The 16572-nt window shown below is 38.4% G+C and overlaps 1 protein-coding gene across 3 annotated transcripts in view; it reads left to right on the forward strand.

The window, feature by feature from the left end:
- The window catches only part of ST18 (ST18 C2H2C-type zinc finger transcription factor), a 103160-nt gene that overhangs the window by 34292 nt on the left and 52296 nt on the right, over positions 1-16572 (forward strand). For all 3 annotated transcript variants that reach the window (XM_044245608.1, XM_044245610.1, XM_044245609.1), the window contains 2 exons: positions 3665-3861; positions 11615-12406. In XM_044245608.1, the coding sequence (XP_044101543.1) occupies positions 3665-3861; positions 11615-12406 (989 nt within the window). The remainder of the gene's footprint in view (positions 1-3664; positions 3862-11614; positions 12407-16572) is intronic.

Below are 16572 nucleotides of genomic sequence, written 5' to 3' on the forward strand. Positions count from 1 at the left end.
GATCTTTAAATATATTTAATAAAATCAAAACCACAGATATGAAATATGGTGTTGAAAGGTATTTGGTGCATTGATAAAGTTCCCTCGAGGACTCTGGATGTTTAAAGCAACAGTTTGATTGAATAGAACAATAAATGCAGGACTGAGTGTATTTTTTTTCTTTCTTTCTCATCTACTAGAAAAATATAGATAATAGAGCTCATTTATTTCCTTAACATTTCAGAGCTCTGCAGATGGGAAAACACAACCCAGTGGAAATTATTTCTGGCAACCTTGAGAAGATATGTTAGCATTTTGTGGCATTTCTTTCAGTGACATGTAAAGCATGGCTTTCCCTCATTGCAGTGTCACAGTGAAGTGTCACAATAAAGCCAAAATAGTGTGCCCTCAGGGAAAACTAGGGAAAGGGACCATTTTCCATGCACACACAAAGGGTAATATTTATTATAAAGCCTTTCATTTTAGCTCCAAATGCTTCCTGGGCCATGGCTACTTTGCAATGGAGAAATGCACAGAATGTGAGATTTAAAGCAAATGTGTATAAATCTCATGTAATTTACATAAATATAAATAACATATAAAAAATTAAAATGCCTTTATGGACATACAAGCATGCATAAATCTATACAGTGTGCTAAGGAGAGAGTTTGTGATGTTGCATTGTGGCAGCGTCAGTCTGACAGTGATGGAGTCCAAGGAGCACTAAACTGGGAATCAGAACAATTCTATCTTGACCTATTTCAGCCACTACCAGGACCAATGTCATCTTCTCTGTCTACAACATGTGATACAGAAATTACTACCTGTACTCGAGGGGTGAGAAATTTAGTCTTCAAAAAAACTCAATTATTTTTCTCAGATTACACAGATAATGTTCCTTAAGGAGCGTTATGCACAGTATCAAATACAATCATTTCTTTTAAGCCAAATTTGTACTTTTGATAAAACCTTACCTATCTCCTTCATCCTTGCACAGTTATTATTTGGACCTAAACACTGAACTTGATTTTGACTACCATTAAGTGCCATCTCATTAGGTTCACTCTGCTACTCCAGACAATGGTCATTTCATTTGGGGGGGGTTTCTTAATTACATTTGCAACATGATTCCATTGCTGCAATTCAGTATTATCTCTAGGTCTGATGAGTGTCCTGTTTATCTGCACCTCAATCATTGGGCAAAACCCTGTGATAGGTAGCTTCCTTCCAGTTAGATAGGAGCTGGTTGATTAGGTATTACTCCACTCAGTTGACAAATGCACATGGAAATTAACCAATTTCATTGTTTTAATTTGGCAAACGTAGGAGAGAGCGTGAGCTTTAGGATCCAGCAGCCTGGGATTCAAATATCAGCCCTATTGATTACCAGATACCTGATTTTGAGAATGATACTTGCCTTTATTAGTAAATTTGGATAACAATATTAACAAGACAAAGTCTGTAAGGATCTTAAGGATAGTTAATGTTCAGCCTCATTCATCAAGCATCAAAGAAATGACATTTTTCTGACTGATTAGTTCTTTCTAACTAATCACCACCCAGGTCTTATTGAACAGTGTTTCCTGATACTGACAAATCTTTGTTTGATAAACTTTCTTGGTCTCTTTCCCAGAACCAATGGTATAGTTTATATTGGTTTTTAGAATCCACCTTTCTTCCCTGCTTTAATACCTGAATGATATTTGCCAGGAGCCTCTCTTCTTAGTTTGAGATAACAGTTTAGTGGTCTTTTATATTTTCTGAGCATCTTCAATGAAAGTTCACTTGATTCTGGAGACTTCCACTAGTTTGGGGAAGTTCTTAAACTTACCTCACATACTTAGGAGATGTAGCCTTTTTTATATGCTTCTCCGTCCCTCTTCCTTCCAAGGGCAGTCTCCTTGACAAAGAAGACTAGAGTAAGGGTAATTCTGGTTTTATGCCTACTTCTATTATATCATAACTGCATGTTGTAGACTTTTCCTTGACAAACCAGTAGATAATGGGATTCTACTTTCAACAGTCTCCACATAAAGGCCTGTTTTTGCTCCATAGTCATGTGGATTTTGCTCCATAGTCATCTTTTTTGCTCCATCTTCTCTACAGGGTCACTTTAAATTTGGACTCATGAGAGAGATTTTATAAAGGGAAATTAGTTTATTTGGAAACTTCACTGTTCTCTTCCTCAGGATAATTTTCAATCATTCACTTTTTAATCTTTTTTAAAAGATTTGTAACCCTCTTGGACTCTCTCCTTATAGATTCTTTTTTTTTTTTCCTAGAAAGAATAACGCTCCCATTTTTTTCCCTCTGAAGTTTTTGGTTTTTTTAAATTTAAGATTTTATTTATTTATTTGAGAGAGGAAGAGAGAGAACATAAGCATGGGGGTAGGAACAGAGAGAGAGAGGGAGAAGTGTCTCCCAGCTGACCAGGGAGCCTGATGTGGAACTTGATCCCAGGACCCTGGGATCATGACCTAAGCTGAAGGCAGACACCTAACTGGCTGACCCACGCAGGCACCCTCCCTCTGAAGATTTTTTAATCTAGTTGTTATAAGTTCAAGAATCCATTCATGACTATAATCTTTTTTTTATGAATGGGCCACCATCTTTGGACTGATATTCCCAAGAGAACAATTTAAGACTTTTGTCTATTTGATAATATTACTGTGTATTCAGTCATTTTTTTTGTGATGGAGTAAGTAATATCTCAGATACTTGGAGTCTAAGATTCTCTATTCTGGAGCTTTGCTTCTAAATCTCTTGCATTTTTCTTCAAAGGGCATTTAATAAATATCTCTCATAGACTCACTGTGGGCTAAATCCTCTGGTCTTCCTGGATCTTGCTAACAGAATGTTTGTCTTAACTTCAGCACATAGAGTGATCTGCATTAATTCTGAGTGAGCTATATGTAGGAAATCTATTTTGAAAGAGCTGCTCTCAGGAGCATTTCTAAACAAAATCATATGAGGACAGGAGTAAGGATAAATTGTTGTCCATTTTTGTGAAATCCAATCTTATTTCTCCTCCTTTTATTTGTTTGTTCTGTGTGCCAAATGGGTGAGAATCAGAAGGCAGAATGCCAGGTAGCATCTTTTCACCTTCTTTAAAGTGTGTGTGTGTGTGTGTGTGTGTGTGTGTGTGATTGGAGATGGGTTGATGAAATGTTCCTAGCTTCCCTCTCCTTTTATGCTTTCCTCTTTCAGGTCAAACTCAGGATGTAGCATCTCAAGTTTGATCCACAACTGTGACAGAGATAAGCAGTTTGGGTAGCAAACAACTATTTGAAAAACCTTGTGATTTATCCATACTGGACGTGTTTTTTTGTGTGTGTGTCTGGTGGTATATTTTTCACATTAGCTGTTTCTTAGGATTAGCAAACCAGTGCAAATCTTGTTTCATCCCTCCCTGGGTATTTAATGTAGTGCCAAGCAAAGCACAGATTAACATATGCTTACTCAGGATTAAGGATGATTTAAAAAAAAAAAAAACCATTTCTGATAGACAGTAAAACAGAATCCACACAGTTCAGTAGATTCAATGGATGGGCTGTTTTTGTTAGTGCCAACACCTAACCCTAAACCTTTAGTCCCAGGTTCCACGGGCTTTGGGTTATACTTCATGGAAATCAAACAGCAAGTAGTGGTATAGTCTTTCTCCATGTTTTTCCCTCAATCACTACAGTGCTGCATATGATTGCTCCATGGCGAAGAAGAGGAGAGCTGCAGAGCAGGCTTTGGGTGTCCCAGTCAACAAGAGAAAATCCCTGCTAATGAAGCCCCGACACTACAGCCCAAACCTGGACTGCAGAGAATGTGATGACAGGACCGAGGCAGAGGAGGAAGACGGCCTCCTGGAAGCCAGCGGTCGCACTGCCACAGGTAGCAAGCGGGAAGAGCCCAAACTTTTATCTACTCCTTGATACCAAAGCCTCAGTCTTAACTTATGTAGAACATCTAGTCTTTGTGGCTGTAGAAGCAAATTCCCATTTGAAAGCAAAACCGAACATTTATTCACTCAGCATCCATTTACTGAGAGCCTATTTTTTTTGTTTGTTTGTTTAGCAGTAACTGCGGGAGTCTAAATATAAGTCATAGAGAGTTCTTGCCCGAGTCCATTTTCAAAAGCACAGAATTAGAGTGTGCCTCTTTTTGAGGAAAATAAAAGATACTAAGCCTTAAAGAGAACCTTGACTCCCTAATAGGACAGATGTCTATCCTTGAAAGAACCCTTAAAAATAAAAGGACATATTTAAGCTTAAGGTATCTAAGATATGACATATATAAATAAAGAATTTACTTTTTTGTTTTATAAACACACAGAATATTTTTTGTCCCCTCAAATATAATAAGTATTAACAACACAGGCTAATGCAGGTGACCTGTGACCCTAATCTTTTACCATCTTTAAAATAAATACTTATAGCAATGGACTTAGCAGAAGGGACCCAAAGTTGGAAGCCTAGATCCTTCAGTAGGAAAATGATGTGTTATAGAAAATGTATCACTGTGCCCATTAGTTCTGAAATAAGTGATTTTCAATTACCTTTAGGCACACATTGTATTTCATGAATTCAATTCTTCACTTGCTCACAAAGTGCTCTTTGCATGCTAAGTGATATATAGCTACTATTTTGAAATTTTAGGATATGCTTCTCCGCAGTTCACAGTTACTCCTATTTGGTTCATGGTAGTCACAGTGTCTCCGGGAGTTGGACCATCACCAACCACTTTGTGCTTGAGGCTGAAATTGAAGGACATGCAAATATCTCAAAAATTTATGAAAAAAATGGAAATCAAAAGTTTGATTGATTAGAAAATGAAATGAGGTGTACATATATTCTATGAAATATGTTTTTTCTCTGAATGTGATTTTTAAGGAATCAAAATATGCTAAATATGATGTCATTTGAAAAGAAGTAGTATTTTACAAACCATAGGCAAAGAGCTCTTAGATCATAAGTATCTATTATAGACAGAATTAAAGTGACAGCAATAGGGATTACTAGAAAAGATGTAAAAGCATACTTTTACAAAGCAAATTCAGGACATAACCATCAGATCTTCAGTAATCCTAACTTGCCAGTAGTTTGAGATTCTGTAGTGAAAACAAAATTGTGTGCTGATTAGACAGTGTTTAAGCAAATATCCTGGATTCTCTGTATTTACCTGATGGCTTAAAGCCTCATCGTTCATCTGTAAATTATAATGAGCCTTGACTCATCTTGTTTCCTTGAGCTGGTCCGCTTTTTGTTGATTTATGAAAGCGGTAGGTTGAATCTAGTATTAGGGAGGGTCCTTGAATCGATGAGGTTAGACTCGAGCTATAAAATTCATCTAGTTGACATTAACTCACCAACTGTGTTTTTTTTTTTTTCTAAATGGGCATCTTTTACACCAACCCACTCTTGTAAGTGCCATGAGGACAAGGACTATATCTGCCCCCTGATTTCCTGCCTTTTATGTTAGTTGTGTGATCATCGTAGATGCCCAGTATCCACCAAGAAAATATTCTGTCAAAATGTACTCAGTGAAACATTCAGTTAGAAGCACTGATGGGTAAATATTTGCAGGTTCACAAATGTTATCTATTTTCATATTTAGCACTGGAAGCACTATTAATAATGAATATGCTGAAATTGTAGTGGTAGTGGCCATTATTTTTGAATGCTTAATATATTCCAGGCACATAAATTATATCACTTAATCCACCCAACAATGACATGAGGTATGCATGATTATGGTCCCAGTTTTACAGATGAGATCATTGAAGACCAAAGAGATTTAATGCTTAAGGTAATGCAGCTTGTAGATGTTGAAAAGAAGATAATTAGGAAACAATTGAAGGATAAGCAAAATAATTATTTCCCAGCTAACCGTGTTCCATATTCCAATCCTCCCGTGCTCTGACTACTTTCCGAAAGTAGAGAGGGCGGCATTCTATAACATCCAATCGCAAAATTACTGTTTCCAGAAATGACAGGTCACAGATGCTCCTACACCCAGCTGAAAGAATCTTAAGTTGTTTTCAGACCTCTAAGCAAGTTACCCACCCCTCCAGAAGGAAAGGGGGGTTTTCACCGGTCATCTCATTTACTCTGGGTTCCCCGAGGCCTTCACCTTGCAGGTGTGTGCCCAGTTGTGCGCCCAGTTGTGCCTTCAGCAGGTGGTTCAGATGATGAATAAGGGGGCAATGCTTAGGAAGGCTTTAAGTCCTGGGCTTGAATCCATTTAATAGCAAAATAATGTCTCAAGCCCTCAACTGGGTGTCTTTCAAAGAACTGCAGGTACTCATTAATGGGGATAGAAGAGAATGTGGACAAACCTTACAGATACACCTTCTTCACTGGGGCAAACAGAAGATGAGTTTGCAAAGTACTACTATGCGGTAGGACAAGCGTGTGCTTTCCCAATGCCAACAAGGAAAAGAAGACTTGCCTGGAAGTGAGATTAGCCATGTATGTGGTGTCCTTTCTCAGTTTCCAAGCTCACAGTCATGACTCAGGGAAATCTGTCACAGCTGTAGGAGCTCTAGGGGCTGAAATGATCATTTTAACACATCTTATCTCTCAACGAAACACAAATAAGGGATAAACCACTATGATTTTAGAATTTTGAAAGAATGATTCATTTTTCTAGGGCTTTAATTCTTAGCAAGATTTACGTAGTCGAGACCTGGAAACCTAATATATCCATACAAGTAACTTTGATAGTTCCAGAAAGAGAACTAAAATCCAATTAAAATAAAATCCAGCTATATTAAAGGAGTCAAACTCCAAACTTGTGATTTTCAGAGGAATTTTTAAAGTTGTTTTGAGGCAGAACATCTGAGAGATAATGTGAGGGTCATTAGCATATGCTCTCTAGGATTACCAGACCCCTTAAAGTAGAGACTTTGGTTTAAAGCAAATAAACAAATGTGAAATTTTTCATATCAGGCAAAAACTTTTTTTTTTTTTAACTTCATGTCGCAGAAGGTGTCATCCAGCTCTGGCCCCTCTCCTTGCCCCACACTTTGAAATACTTTCAGGAGGAGAAAGTTGTGTCCTAGGTAAACATCCAACTCTCTGTGTCCCCAGGGAGTGTGCCCAAGGAATTTTCTGACCTACACTGTTATACGGAGATAGCCAAGGTGTGGGTACTTGTTAATTTTTGTCTTGTTATTGCTGCTTATTCATTTTTATGTATTTTATTTATAATTTAGAAGTCATTGTTTTTTTTTTATCAAAAGTCAGATGACAATTGTATTTTAGTATCTTCCTGTAAATTCACCCTTGAAAGTAACCAAACTTGGGAAAATAATAGATTATTAGTATTCTGAACAGTTTCTCCTAAGGGTTGCTGTGTTTTATAAGCATCAGTTGAGAAATATGAGCTTCCTGGGCTGTGGGATTATGGGTAGCTTATTGTAGAGGGATGGCCCTGGATCTGGATGTCAGCCCCCACCTCCACCCCCGCCACCTCTGGCTAGCTGTGTGATCTTGAGCAAGCCCCTAGCCCCTTAGAAAATCATTTCTCTTCTGTAAAATTGAGCAGAAAGCCCCTTTCTTGTCATTACTGTAAAGATTAAATGCAATAAAGAACTGAACACCATGCCAGGAGCATAGCAGTTTATTGTCCTAGGATGTCACTGGATCATCCTCATTTAAATGATGAGGAACCAGGACTCAGAGACACAGACCTGCCCCAGGGTCACACAGGCAGGTGGTGGTGAGCCAGCAGTTTGGCCCTAGTCTCTGGACCTCAAACCCATTGTGGTTTTCCCTCCACATTGTGCACTGGGCTTTGAAGTTTCTGAAGGCTGTTGATGAGCAGTTCCATAGCCTGCATGGCATAGGTGGTAAACTGGCCGAGGCTCCTTCACACTGTGGGCTGTGCCCTCTCTCAGGGATCAGTTTCACTGCTTATTCTAAGCAGAACACAAGCTCCGCCTCATTTATGTAGAGGCTCCCTTGTATCGCCTGTCTGCCGTTGCTGTGCTCTGAATGTGTATCTGGGGAAGGGAGAAGACAGCCGTCATTTACCAAACACCTGTTGTGTGGCACCTGCTTTGCGTGCTCTCGCGTGTAAATTTTGCAACGTGTCTCACCGTGTAAATGAAGACACAGGGTTCAGAAAGGTCAAGGATGCCTTTGGGGTTTGCGCAGACATGAGCACGCAAGCCCGGAATCAAACCAGTTAGTTGTTTCAATGATAAAGCTACCAAATGAATCACCGAGCCACCCATGAAAATAAAAACACACTAACATAAACATGTAGGCAGCCCATTACAGAGTGAGGAGAAACAAGAACCTCGTCACAGATCTGTCAGGTTCAAAAGCTAACTCAACTTTTTTTTTTTTTTTTTTCTAATGACAGTGAAAGCCAGAGAGGGGTAGGTATATAGAAAGTTGGTTTGCAGATTTGCGGAACATCCCTGGAAACCATCTCGTACGATGCACGTAGGCACCTCTATCGGCAGGACTCCTCTCTTTCTGAAGAATAATTAATAAATATTTTCTTTTAGCATATAACAAACAGTTGAACCAAACAATTATGTAAACTGGAAATGACCCAAAATGCTAGCAGTTGGCAGCAGCACAGGGAAACGCATTGTCCTGCACATGTGCGTTTTTGTCACTCCCGCCTCTCTGGTGATCTGCACTTAATAGGAATATTTTAAACTATGTAGCTAAGCAACAGAGGTAATTGTTGCTTTCTAGAGCTTTTGTTAGCACTCTAACACAGCCCAAATATGCATAATTAGGTATAATGTCTATAAATCATTATTGTACACATGTGGGTAGTTAAGTGGAGTGAGAGAATAGTTCAATGAATTGAGCATATTCACTGAAAATGCTTTTTATTTGTTTTCTGTAGTTCATAATACTTTAAAATTATCATAACCCTTTACACTTTCTCCTAATAGCCAACCGTGTTATTGAGAAAAACTTCATTTGCATTTTAGACTATGTTTAATATATTATTTAAACCTGGAATTCCTCTGATATGAATTCAGAAGGGAAAAGACCATCCTATCAAATGTGATGTGCTTGTTTATCCAGCCTCTTTTCTAGGAAGTAAAATGTTAAATTTTTCAGTTTATGTTGAATAGATCCCAACAAAAGACTGCACCCTATAATCAGCATTATTTAAAGGGGCTAGTGTTGTGACTAAATTCTTCCCTTCATCCAAAAATGCTTTTAGTTACTATGGCAATATTTACTTGATCCTGGCAGTCCAGTGTTGATTTAGGGAGATAATTACCAGAAAGGAAGATGATGGAGATGTATTTTTGAGTGTCCTTGTCAGAGACAATGTTTATAAAAAATTAAATGAGACCAAAAAAGGCACATTGTCTCCTCCACAGACACCCTCTCCTGCAGCCATCACGCAGGATGGCTGTCCTTTTCTTCCCTCCAAAGATGTTTATTAACACAGAATGCACTTCACTTGGTGTCTTTCACAGTCTTTAAGGGGGCTTATTATTTTGTGTTGCCCATCCTCCATTCTGCCTTCAGAGACACAGAAATGGTCCTTCTCCTCCTTCTCCTCCACCTCCTCCTCCTTCTTCTTCTTTTTTTTCTTCTTCTTCTCCTTCTTCTTTTTTCTGACTGAATATTTAAGGGGACCATTGCTGGATTGTCTGGTGCATTTCACAGCCGCATGTATGCTCCCCTGATCACCATGCATGCTAAGTCAGGGCTGGAACATGAGCAGATTTGTACCCTGAATTGTACCCTTAATTGGGTGCAGGCTTGGGTAGGCTATCATTTATTTATATATATACATATACAAATATATAAGCATATATACATATATGTATATATATATATATATATATACACACACACACATACACACTTATGTATATATGTGTGTGTGTATATATTATATATATAGATATAATACGTGTATGTGTGAACATATACACACATGCATGCATACTATACATATACATATGACTATACATACACATACTGTCACTGCAGCTGGGCCACTGCCAAGGATGAAGGGGATGACACTGATAACTGGACTGGGACAGATCCAGTGGACTGTTCTGGACAGACTGGCATGTGGAGACCTGCTCTTAGTCCCAAGGCTCTCTGACGGTCAAGACTCCAGTCAGCCGGCTACTGAAAACAATTGGTTGATGTTCTACATACTTGGCCATCTTAATCTCTCATCTCATTGCCTTCTTACGCAAATGCATGCACGTACCAGGCCAGAAAATGTGCCACTATTTTATGTATTTGACCATGCTGGAGAGCCTGGGTGGCTCAGTTAGTTAAGCTTCCATCTTTCTGATTTCAGCTCAGGTCATGATCTCAGGGTCCTGAGATCAAGCCCCACGGTGGTCTCTGCGCCCAGCTCAGAGTCTGCTGGACATTCTTACCCTCTGCTCTCAATCTCTCCCTCAGTCTCTCTTTTCTCTCTCTCAAATAAATAAACAAATAAATAATTCTTTAAAAAAAAAAGATATTTGGGGAACCTGGGTGGCTCAGTGGGTTAAGCCTCTGCCTTTGGCTCAGGTCGTGATCTCAGGGTCCTGGGATCAAGTCCCGCATCAGGCTCTCTGCTCGGCAGGGGAGCCTGCTTCCTCCTCTCTCTCTCTGCCTGTCTCTCTGCCTACTTGTGATCTCTCTTTCTGTCAAATAAATAAATAAAATCCTTAAAATTAAATAAATAAATAAAATTGAAAAAAGATATTTGATCATGTTAATTCTCCCATTTACTTGCATTTCCCTTGGCATGGAATTTCTGTGTGACAGTTCTGAAAGTCGACAGGAAACCTTGAAAGCTTCAGAACTCTCTTAGTTATCATCTGTGTGTGGATGTATTCTGTCTTTTAACTAACATCCCATAAAATCTGAAAGTATGTTTGAGAAACTGTGGAGACAGTGAACATAAACCAAATAAGCTTTGAAAATACACTGCCATGCTAGCAGAGAAATTTGATGTTTCCTTTATGCATAATATTATACATATTTGATTTCCTGGTTGGTTAGGATTTGCAAATATAAGAGGTACAGTAACAACAATTTCACATTCAGCATTCTGTTATTGCTAAGTATCTATTTCAGTATCCTGGAAACAATGAGCTGTTAAAATGCTGAAAATTTTACTAGCTCACTTCTTTAAATGCAATTCTCAGAACATTAAGGTCTGTTTTATTTTGTTTCATATTCATTCATAAATATTTTTCTCTTCAATGTTTATAAAGTTGAGAGAATCCATATATCACATGTTGTACTTATGATGCATATATATGATTTATGTGTATATATATAAATATACATACAATATTCAATATGAATTGAATAATATATGACATTCAATATGAATTGAATAATATACAATATTCAATATGAATTGAATTCAATATATATATATTGAATTCAATATATATATTGAATATATATTGAATTCTATATATATTCAATATATATTCAATATATATATTGAATTCAATATATATTGAATTCAATAGATATTGAATATTGATATTTAATTCATATATATATTCATATTCAATTCATATATATATTGAATTCAATATATATAAATAAATCTGTCTCTCATCTACTTATTGGTGCAATTTTCTTAAAATATTTTTTGCTGTTGTTTTTTAAGTATTGGTTTTCTTTTTCCATAGAAGAAATTGTGATAAAACCTATGGATGAAAACCTTCATTCGACTGCACAAGAAAACTCCAATGGGAAGGAAGACAGATATGGCTGCTATCAAGAGCTTGTGGTCAAATCTTTAATGCACTTGGGGAAATTTGAAAAAAATGTGTGTGTTCAGACCATAAGTGAGAATTTAAATGACAGTGGCATCCAGTCTCTAAAAGCAGAGAGTGATGAAGCTGATGAGTGCTTTATGATTCATTCTGATGATGGAAAAGAAAAGATCGATGAGTCCCAGCTTCGGTTCTGCTCCTCGGATGACAGTGAAAGTAACTCTGAAAGTGCAGAGAATGGTTGGGACAGTGGCTCCAACTTCTCCGAAGAAACCAAACCACACAGGGTCCCAAAGTATATTCTAGCGGATAACAGAAAAGACCTACTGGAAGTTCCTGAAATTAAAACTGAAGGTGACAAGTTTATCTCTTGTGAAAATATGTGTGATTCTGAAACTGAAAGGAGAGACCCACAGAATGCTCCTATGGAACCGCTGGACAGCAAAGCCCAGCCCTCATTCACTGGGATGGAGGAAGATGATAACGAGTGTCTGGCAGCCATGACAGAAGAGTCTGTTGACCTGGAGAAGGCGAAGGGGAACTTGAGTTTGCTGGAGCAGGCGATTGCTCTCCAAGCTGAGCGAGGTTGTGTTTTCCATAACACCTACAAAGAGTTGGACAGGTTTCTACTGGAACACCTTGCTGGGGAAAGGAGACAAACCAAAGTTATTGACATGGGTGGAAGACAAATCTTTAACAATAAACGTAAGACACTTTTTTTTTTTTGCATTTATTTCAGGAATAAAATTGCTTTGAGGGTTGGAAGAAAAATTAGTAAGATTTGATTATCACTTCCAGATAGCTTTTGACAACTTGATGCAATTTAAAAACCAATTCATATTGTAAAATAATAATATCTTTTTTTTTCCCCTCTGTCTACTCTCTAGCTTGTTCTCAGATCAAGCTTGGTCAGTTTTGCAATGTTTTTACACATGAAAAAAGAATCATTGCCTCTTTTTTCTTAATTTGACAGCTTTTTAAAAAATATATAGTATTTGTACAGTACTATATTGGACATGTTAGAGGGACATTAGTACTTTTTGGATTTTAAATCATTTTATTAATCAAATCAATACCAGAAATTTAATTTTTCTTTTCCACTTTTTTTGGGGGATCATCTGACTCCTTTGGAGGAGCTTCAAAATAATGTCGAGCTACTGGCAAATTGGACAGGATGCTCTGATCTTTCTTAGGATAAAACTGAATGCTAATGCCTTTAGAAGCCTTGTGCTTTTACCAGGTCTCTAACTCAGGGCCACAAATATCTGGTCCAAACATAAATGAGAAGAATAAATGTGCTTGGAGGAGACCTTAAAACTGTTCCTCAACTTTAGTGAAATTATGTTCTATCTCCCATAATGCTACTCCTCCCCCCACCCTGAGTCTTACACCAGATGGGCCTGGTGATAATTCCCAAATGGTGGTTCTCAAGTGCCTAGAAGGCTTGTTTAAGATGATTATTTCCAGGATCCTATCAGACTCACTGCTCCAGAACTTGCCTTTTTTTAAAGCACACTTTTTCAGATGATTCTTGGTGCCTTGAAGTCCAAGAACCACAGAATTAGAATATCTTAGAGAAAATTAAGGTCATGTCCCCAGGAAGCTTACAAGAATAATATGTTAGTTATGGTTTGGAAGATCTGCTTTCTGAGGTTTATGCAGAAATGAACCGTATATTTTGTCATTTGGGGTCTATTGTAGTACTCACCTGCAATCTTGTCAATTATTATCTTGCAACTCAGAGCTGAGAAAACAAAACAAAGAATAAAATAATATCATGTAGTGAGGAGCAAGATAATAATACTATGCAAGCACACTTGCCAGGATTAGGATCAAGATAGAATATCAATGCAGTGTATGATTTGGGACGGGACCCACTGTGAGCTTTTTATACTTCACTAATATGCAACGTGCTAAACTTGCCTGTGTGCATATTTGTTATTTTTTTAAATGGGCTACAAAACAAAAAAAAATAGATAAAGTTGACCTCAAATCCTAAAAAGTCATAATTTGTCATCTACTATATTTCACACTCATTCTAAGATACACAGTTTTCCCATTTTAACATCTCTGAAATCAAAAGGGTATGCCATAATTTAATTTTCAGTAATTTTTTTTCTTGCTTGCTAACACACAAAATGTGGCACTATGTTGCAACTGATATCTTCTAGCTCCATGAAATTCAGTGTTTGGAGAAACTTCAATTCTTTGTGCCATAGCTTAAAATATTTGACAATCCTTTGGTCATTTTTATAGAACTTAAAACTTTTTGTTTTAAAAAACCAGCAAGGCAATAGAATCTGTGTTTGTAAACATGGGTGATATAAGGTTTAGAGAATTATGAACGAGGATGGCTAATTCAATAATATATCTTATTGTGTGGGGCATGGTCCTGCCTTGCAGTGTTCAAAGTCTTTGCAAGAGGTCCAGACCAGACTAGTATGAAAGAGAGGCAAAAAGAGGTAAGGCCCATAATGCATGGGAACTATAAACTTCATCTAGAAGGTACTTGCAGAGTCTAAGTTAGATATTGACTTTCTTCTTCCTCATCCCAGATGTGGGACACAGTAGCTTATGAGCAGCTTCTTCCTCTGGTATACATTCCATGCTTTTAAGTCAATAATCATACCAACTGAGATTCATGATCTCCACAATATCATCCTAATTTCCCATATACCCTGGGCATGAGACCCCGCTGTTAAAGGAGAAAACACTAACATTTTAAAGTATCATTTTACCCAAGTCTGCAGATAGTCAACAATTCTAAAAAAAATTTTTTAAAATACCCAACTTTTGTAGCAACATGGACGGGACTGGAAGTGATTATGCTGAGTGAAATAAGTCAAGCAGAGAGAGTCAATTATCATATGGTTTCACTTATTTGTGGAGCATAACAAATAGCATGGAGGACAAGGGGTGTTAGAGAGGAGAAGGGAATTTGGGTAAATTGGAGGGGAGGTGAACCATGAGAGACTATGGACTCTGAAAAACAATCTGAGGGGTTTGAAGTGGCGGGGGGGTGGGAGGTTGGGGTACCAGGTGGTGGGTATTATAGAGGGCACAGCTTGCATGGAGCACTGGGTGTGGTGAAAAAATTATGAATAATGTTTTTCTGAAAATAAATAAATTAGAAAAAAAAAACATACCGTACCTGCCACATACCCATCCTCATTTCACCTAAATAAATATAACTCCATTTCTCCTTAAAAAAAAAAAAAAAAGTTCAGCTATCTTGTTGCTACTAAGATTTAGTGAGATTTTAGGTCACAGTGTGTATGGAGTCACCATAGAATTTATTATACAGCCTAAGGCACTTTCAGAGCAAAGGGGAGTGCTACAAACAATCACAGGAGTGTATCAGGTGCGAATAAGATAGTCCCAGGCATACCCACATGTAAGGTCACCAGAGTATAAGGTCACTCTCATTATGCAGCATTCAGCAAAGAAAATAAAAGGAGAGGAAGAGCCAGGCCTGAGAGTCACCTGAGAACTCAAGCTCTGCCTTCTTATCATGCAAACAGGTTCTGCCCCACAGAGCATTTCATGGCATCTGTTTCACCCAGCAGAGAAGGCTTGCAGACAAACGTGCATGATGGACTGTCAGTGGACCACACCTGGTCAGGTGCCAGCCTGGCCTTATCTCCCACACCCTCTCTGGCTTCCTATAGACAAATAATGTGGCAAGGAGGGGAAATGCACAGCGCCAAACCTTTCAATGTGGTTTAGAAATGTGGCCTCACCTGGACCAGGTCCAAGGGAGGAAGGGCATCAAAACCCACACTGCTTTTCCTCTTTTCTAATTCCCTCTCATATGCAGTGTCAACCATGGTAATGTCACCTGAATCAAACTTCATGGATTTTTGACTCTCCATCTACAGATATTATAGGCCTAAAACAACTTCAAAATTAGCAACATTTTTGGATTAAATAAAATATATAGCCATAAAAGTCAAAGAACATGTCAAAACTCTTAATATTCCTCTTTGTTTCTTGCAAAAGACAGAACAATCCCAATACCATGACATTTAAATCCTGCCTTTCACGAAACATAAATGTCTGATACTTAAGGCATCCTTATCTTTGGGCTGTTCATTTCTCACTTTCGATTTCCAGTTTTCTATGCTGACCTTCCCTCCCAGGCAGTGTGTGCCTAAGTTGAAGAATCCTTGGCTCCTCCCCCTTTAGTGAAAGCATGCCCCCAAATAATTGCATTACATACAACCTGCTGTGCCCATCTGCCCAGGACTGTTTATAATCCAACAACTGGGGTGGCGTGGTATCACAGAGGCACGTCTGCTCATCGCAATATCCCACCCTGGAGACGGCTGTCGCATCCCGCGACATTGCTCTGCTCTCGGTACTAGGCTTGGAGCAGGAGCATATGGGTCCACCGCATCCTCACACAGCAGGGTTCTGCCCCCTAGTCGACCACCGACAGCTTTCCCAAGGCAGGATCACACAGATTATTTATTTTCACTCTCAGCATCAAGTGGATTCATTATTCGTGATACTACGTGTTCTGAGAAGCCTGCGGCCAGCCTCCATTCCACACTGGTCCTTTCTCTGAGGCTCCCATGTCCATTGTGATTCTGGTTCCTCTGATGGTCAGTGCTGAGACACAAGATTGTCCCAGTGTTTGGTATATCATTCCAGAGTTAGGGAGGTTACTAACTCCCACAAGTTAGGGAGGTGATTTGGGCTCCAAAAATGCATTTCTGTTTTCGGTTTATTATCTCAGTCACAAGTATGAAAATATCTGCGGAAGGCCTCTGCTGTGGTAGCTCTAACCCCACCAATATTCATGATAATCCTTGTTTATTTTACAAATTTATATAACCTTTCATCTAACCCTCAGCAAAGTGTGGGCTGGA

This window comes from Neovison vison, chromosome 4 (genome assembly GCF_020171115.1).
Source record: "Neovison vison isolate M4711 chromosome 4, ASM_NN_V1, whole genome shotgun sequence".
In the NCBI taxonomy this organism is placed as follows: domain Eukaryota; kingdom Metazoa; phylum Chordata; class Mammalia; order Carnivora; family Mustelidae; genus Neogale; species Neogale vison.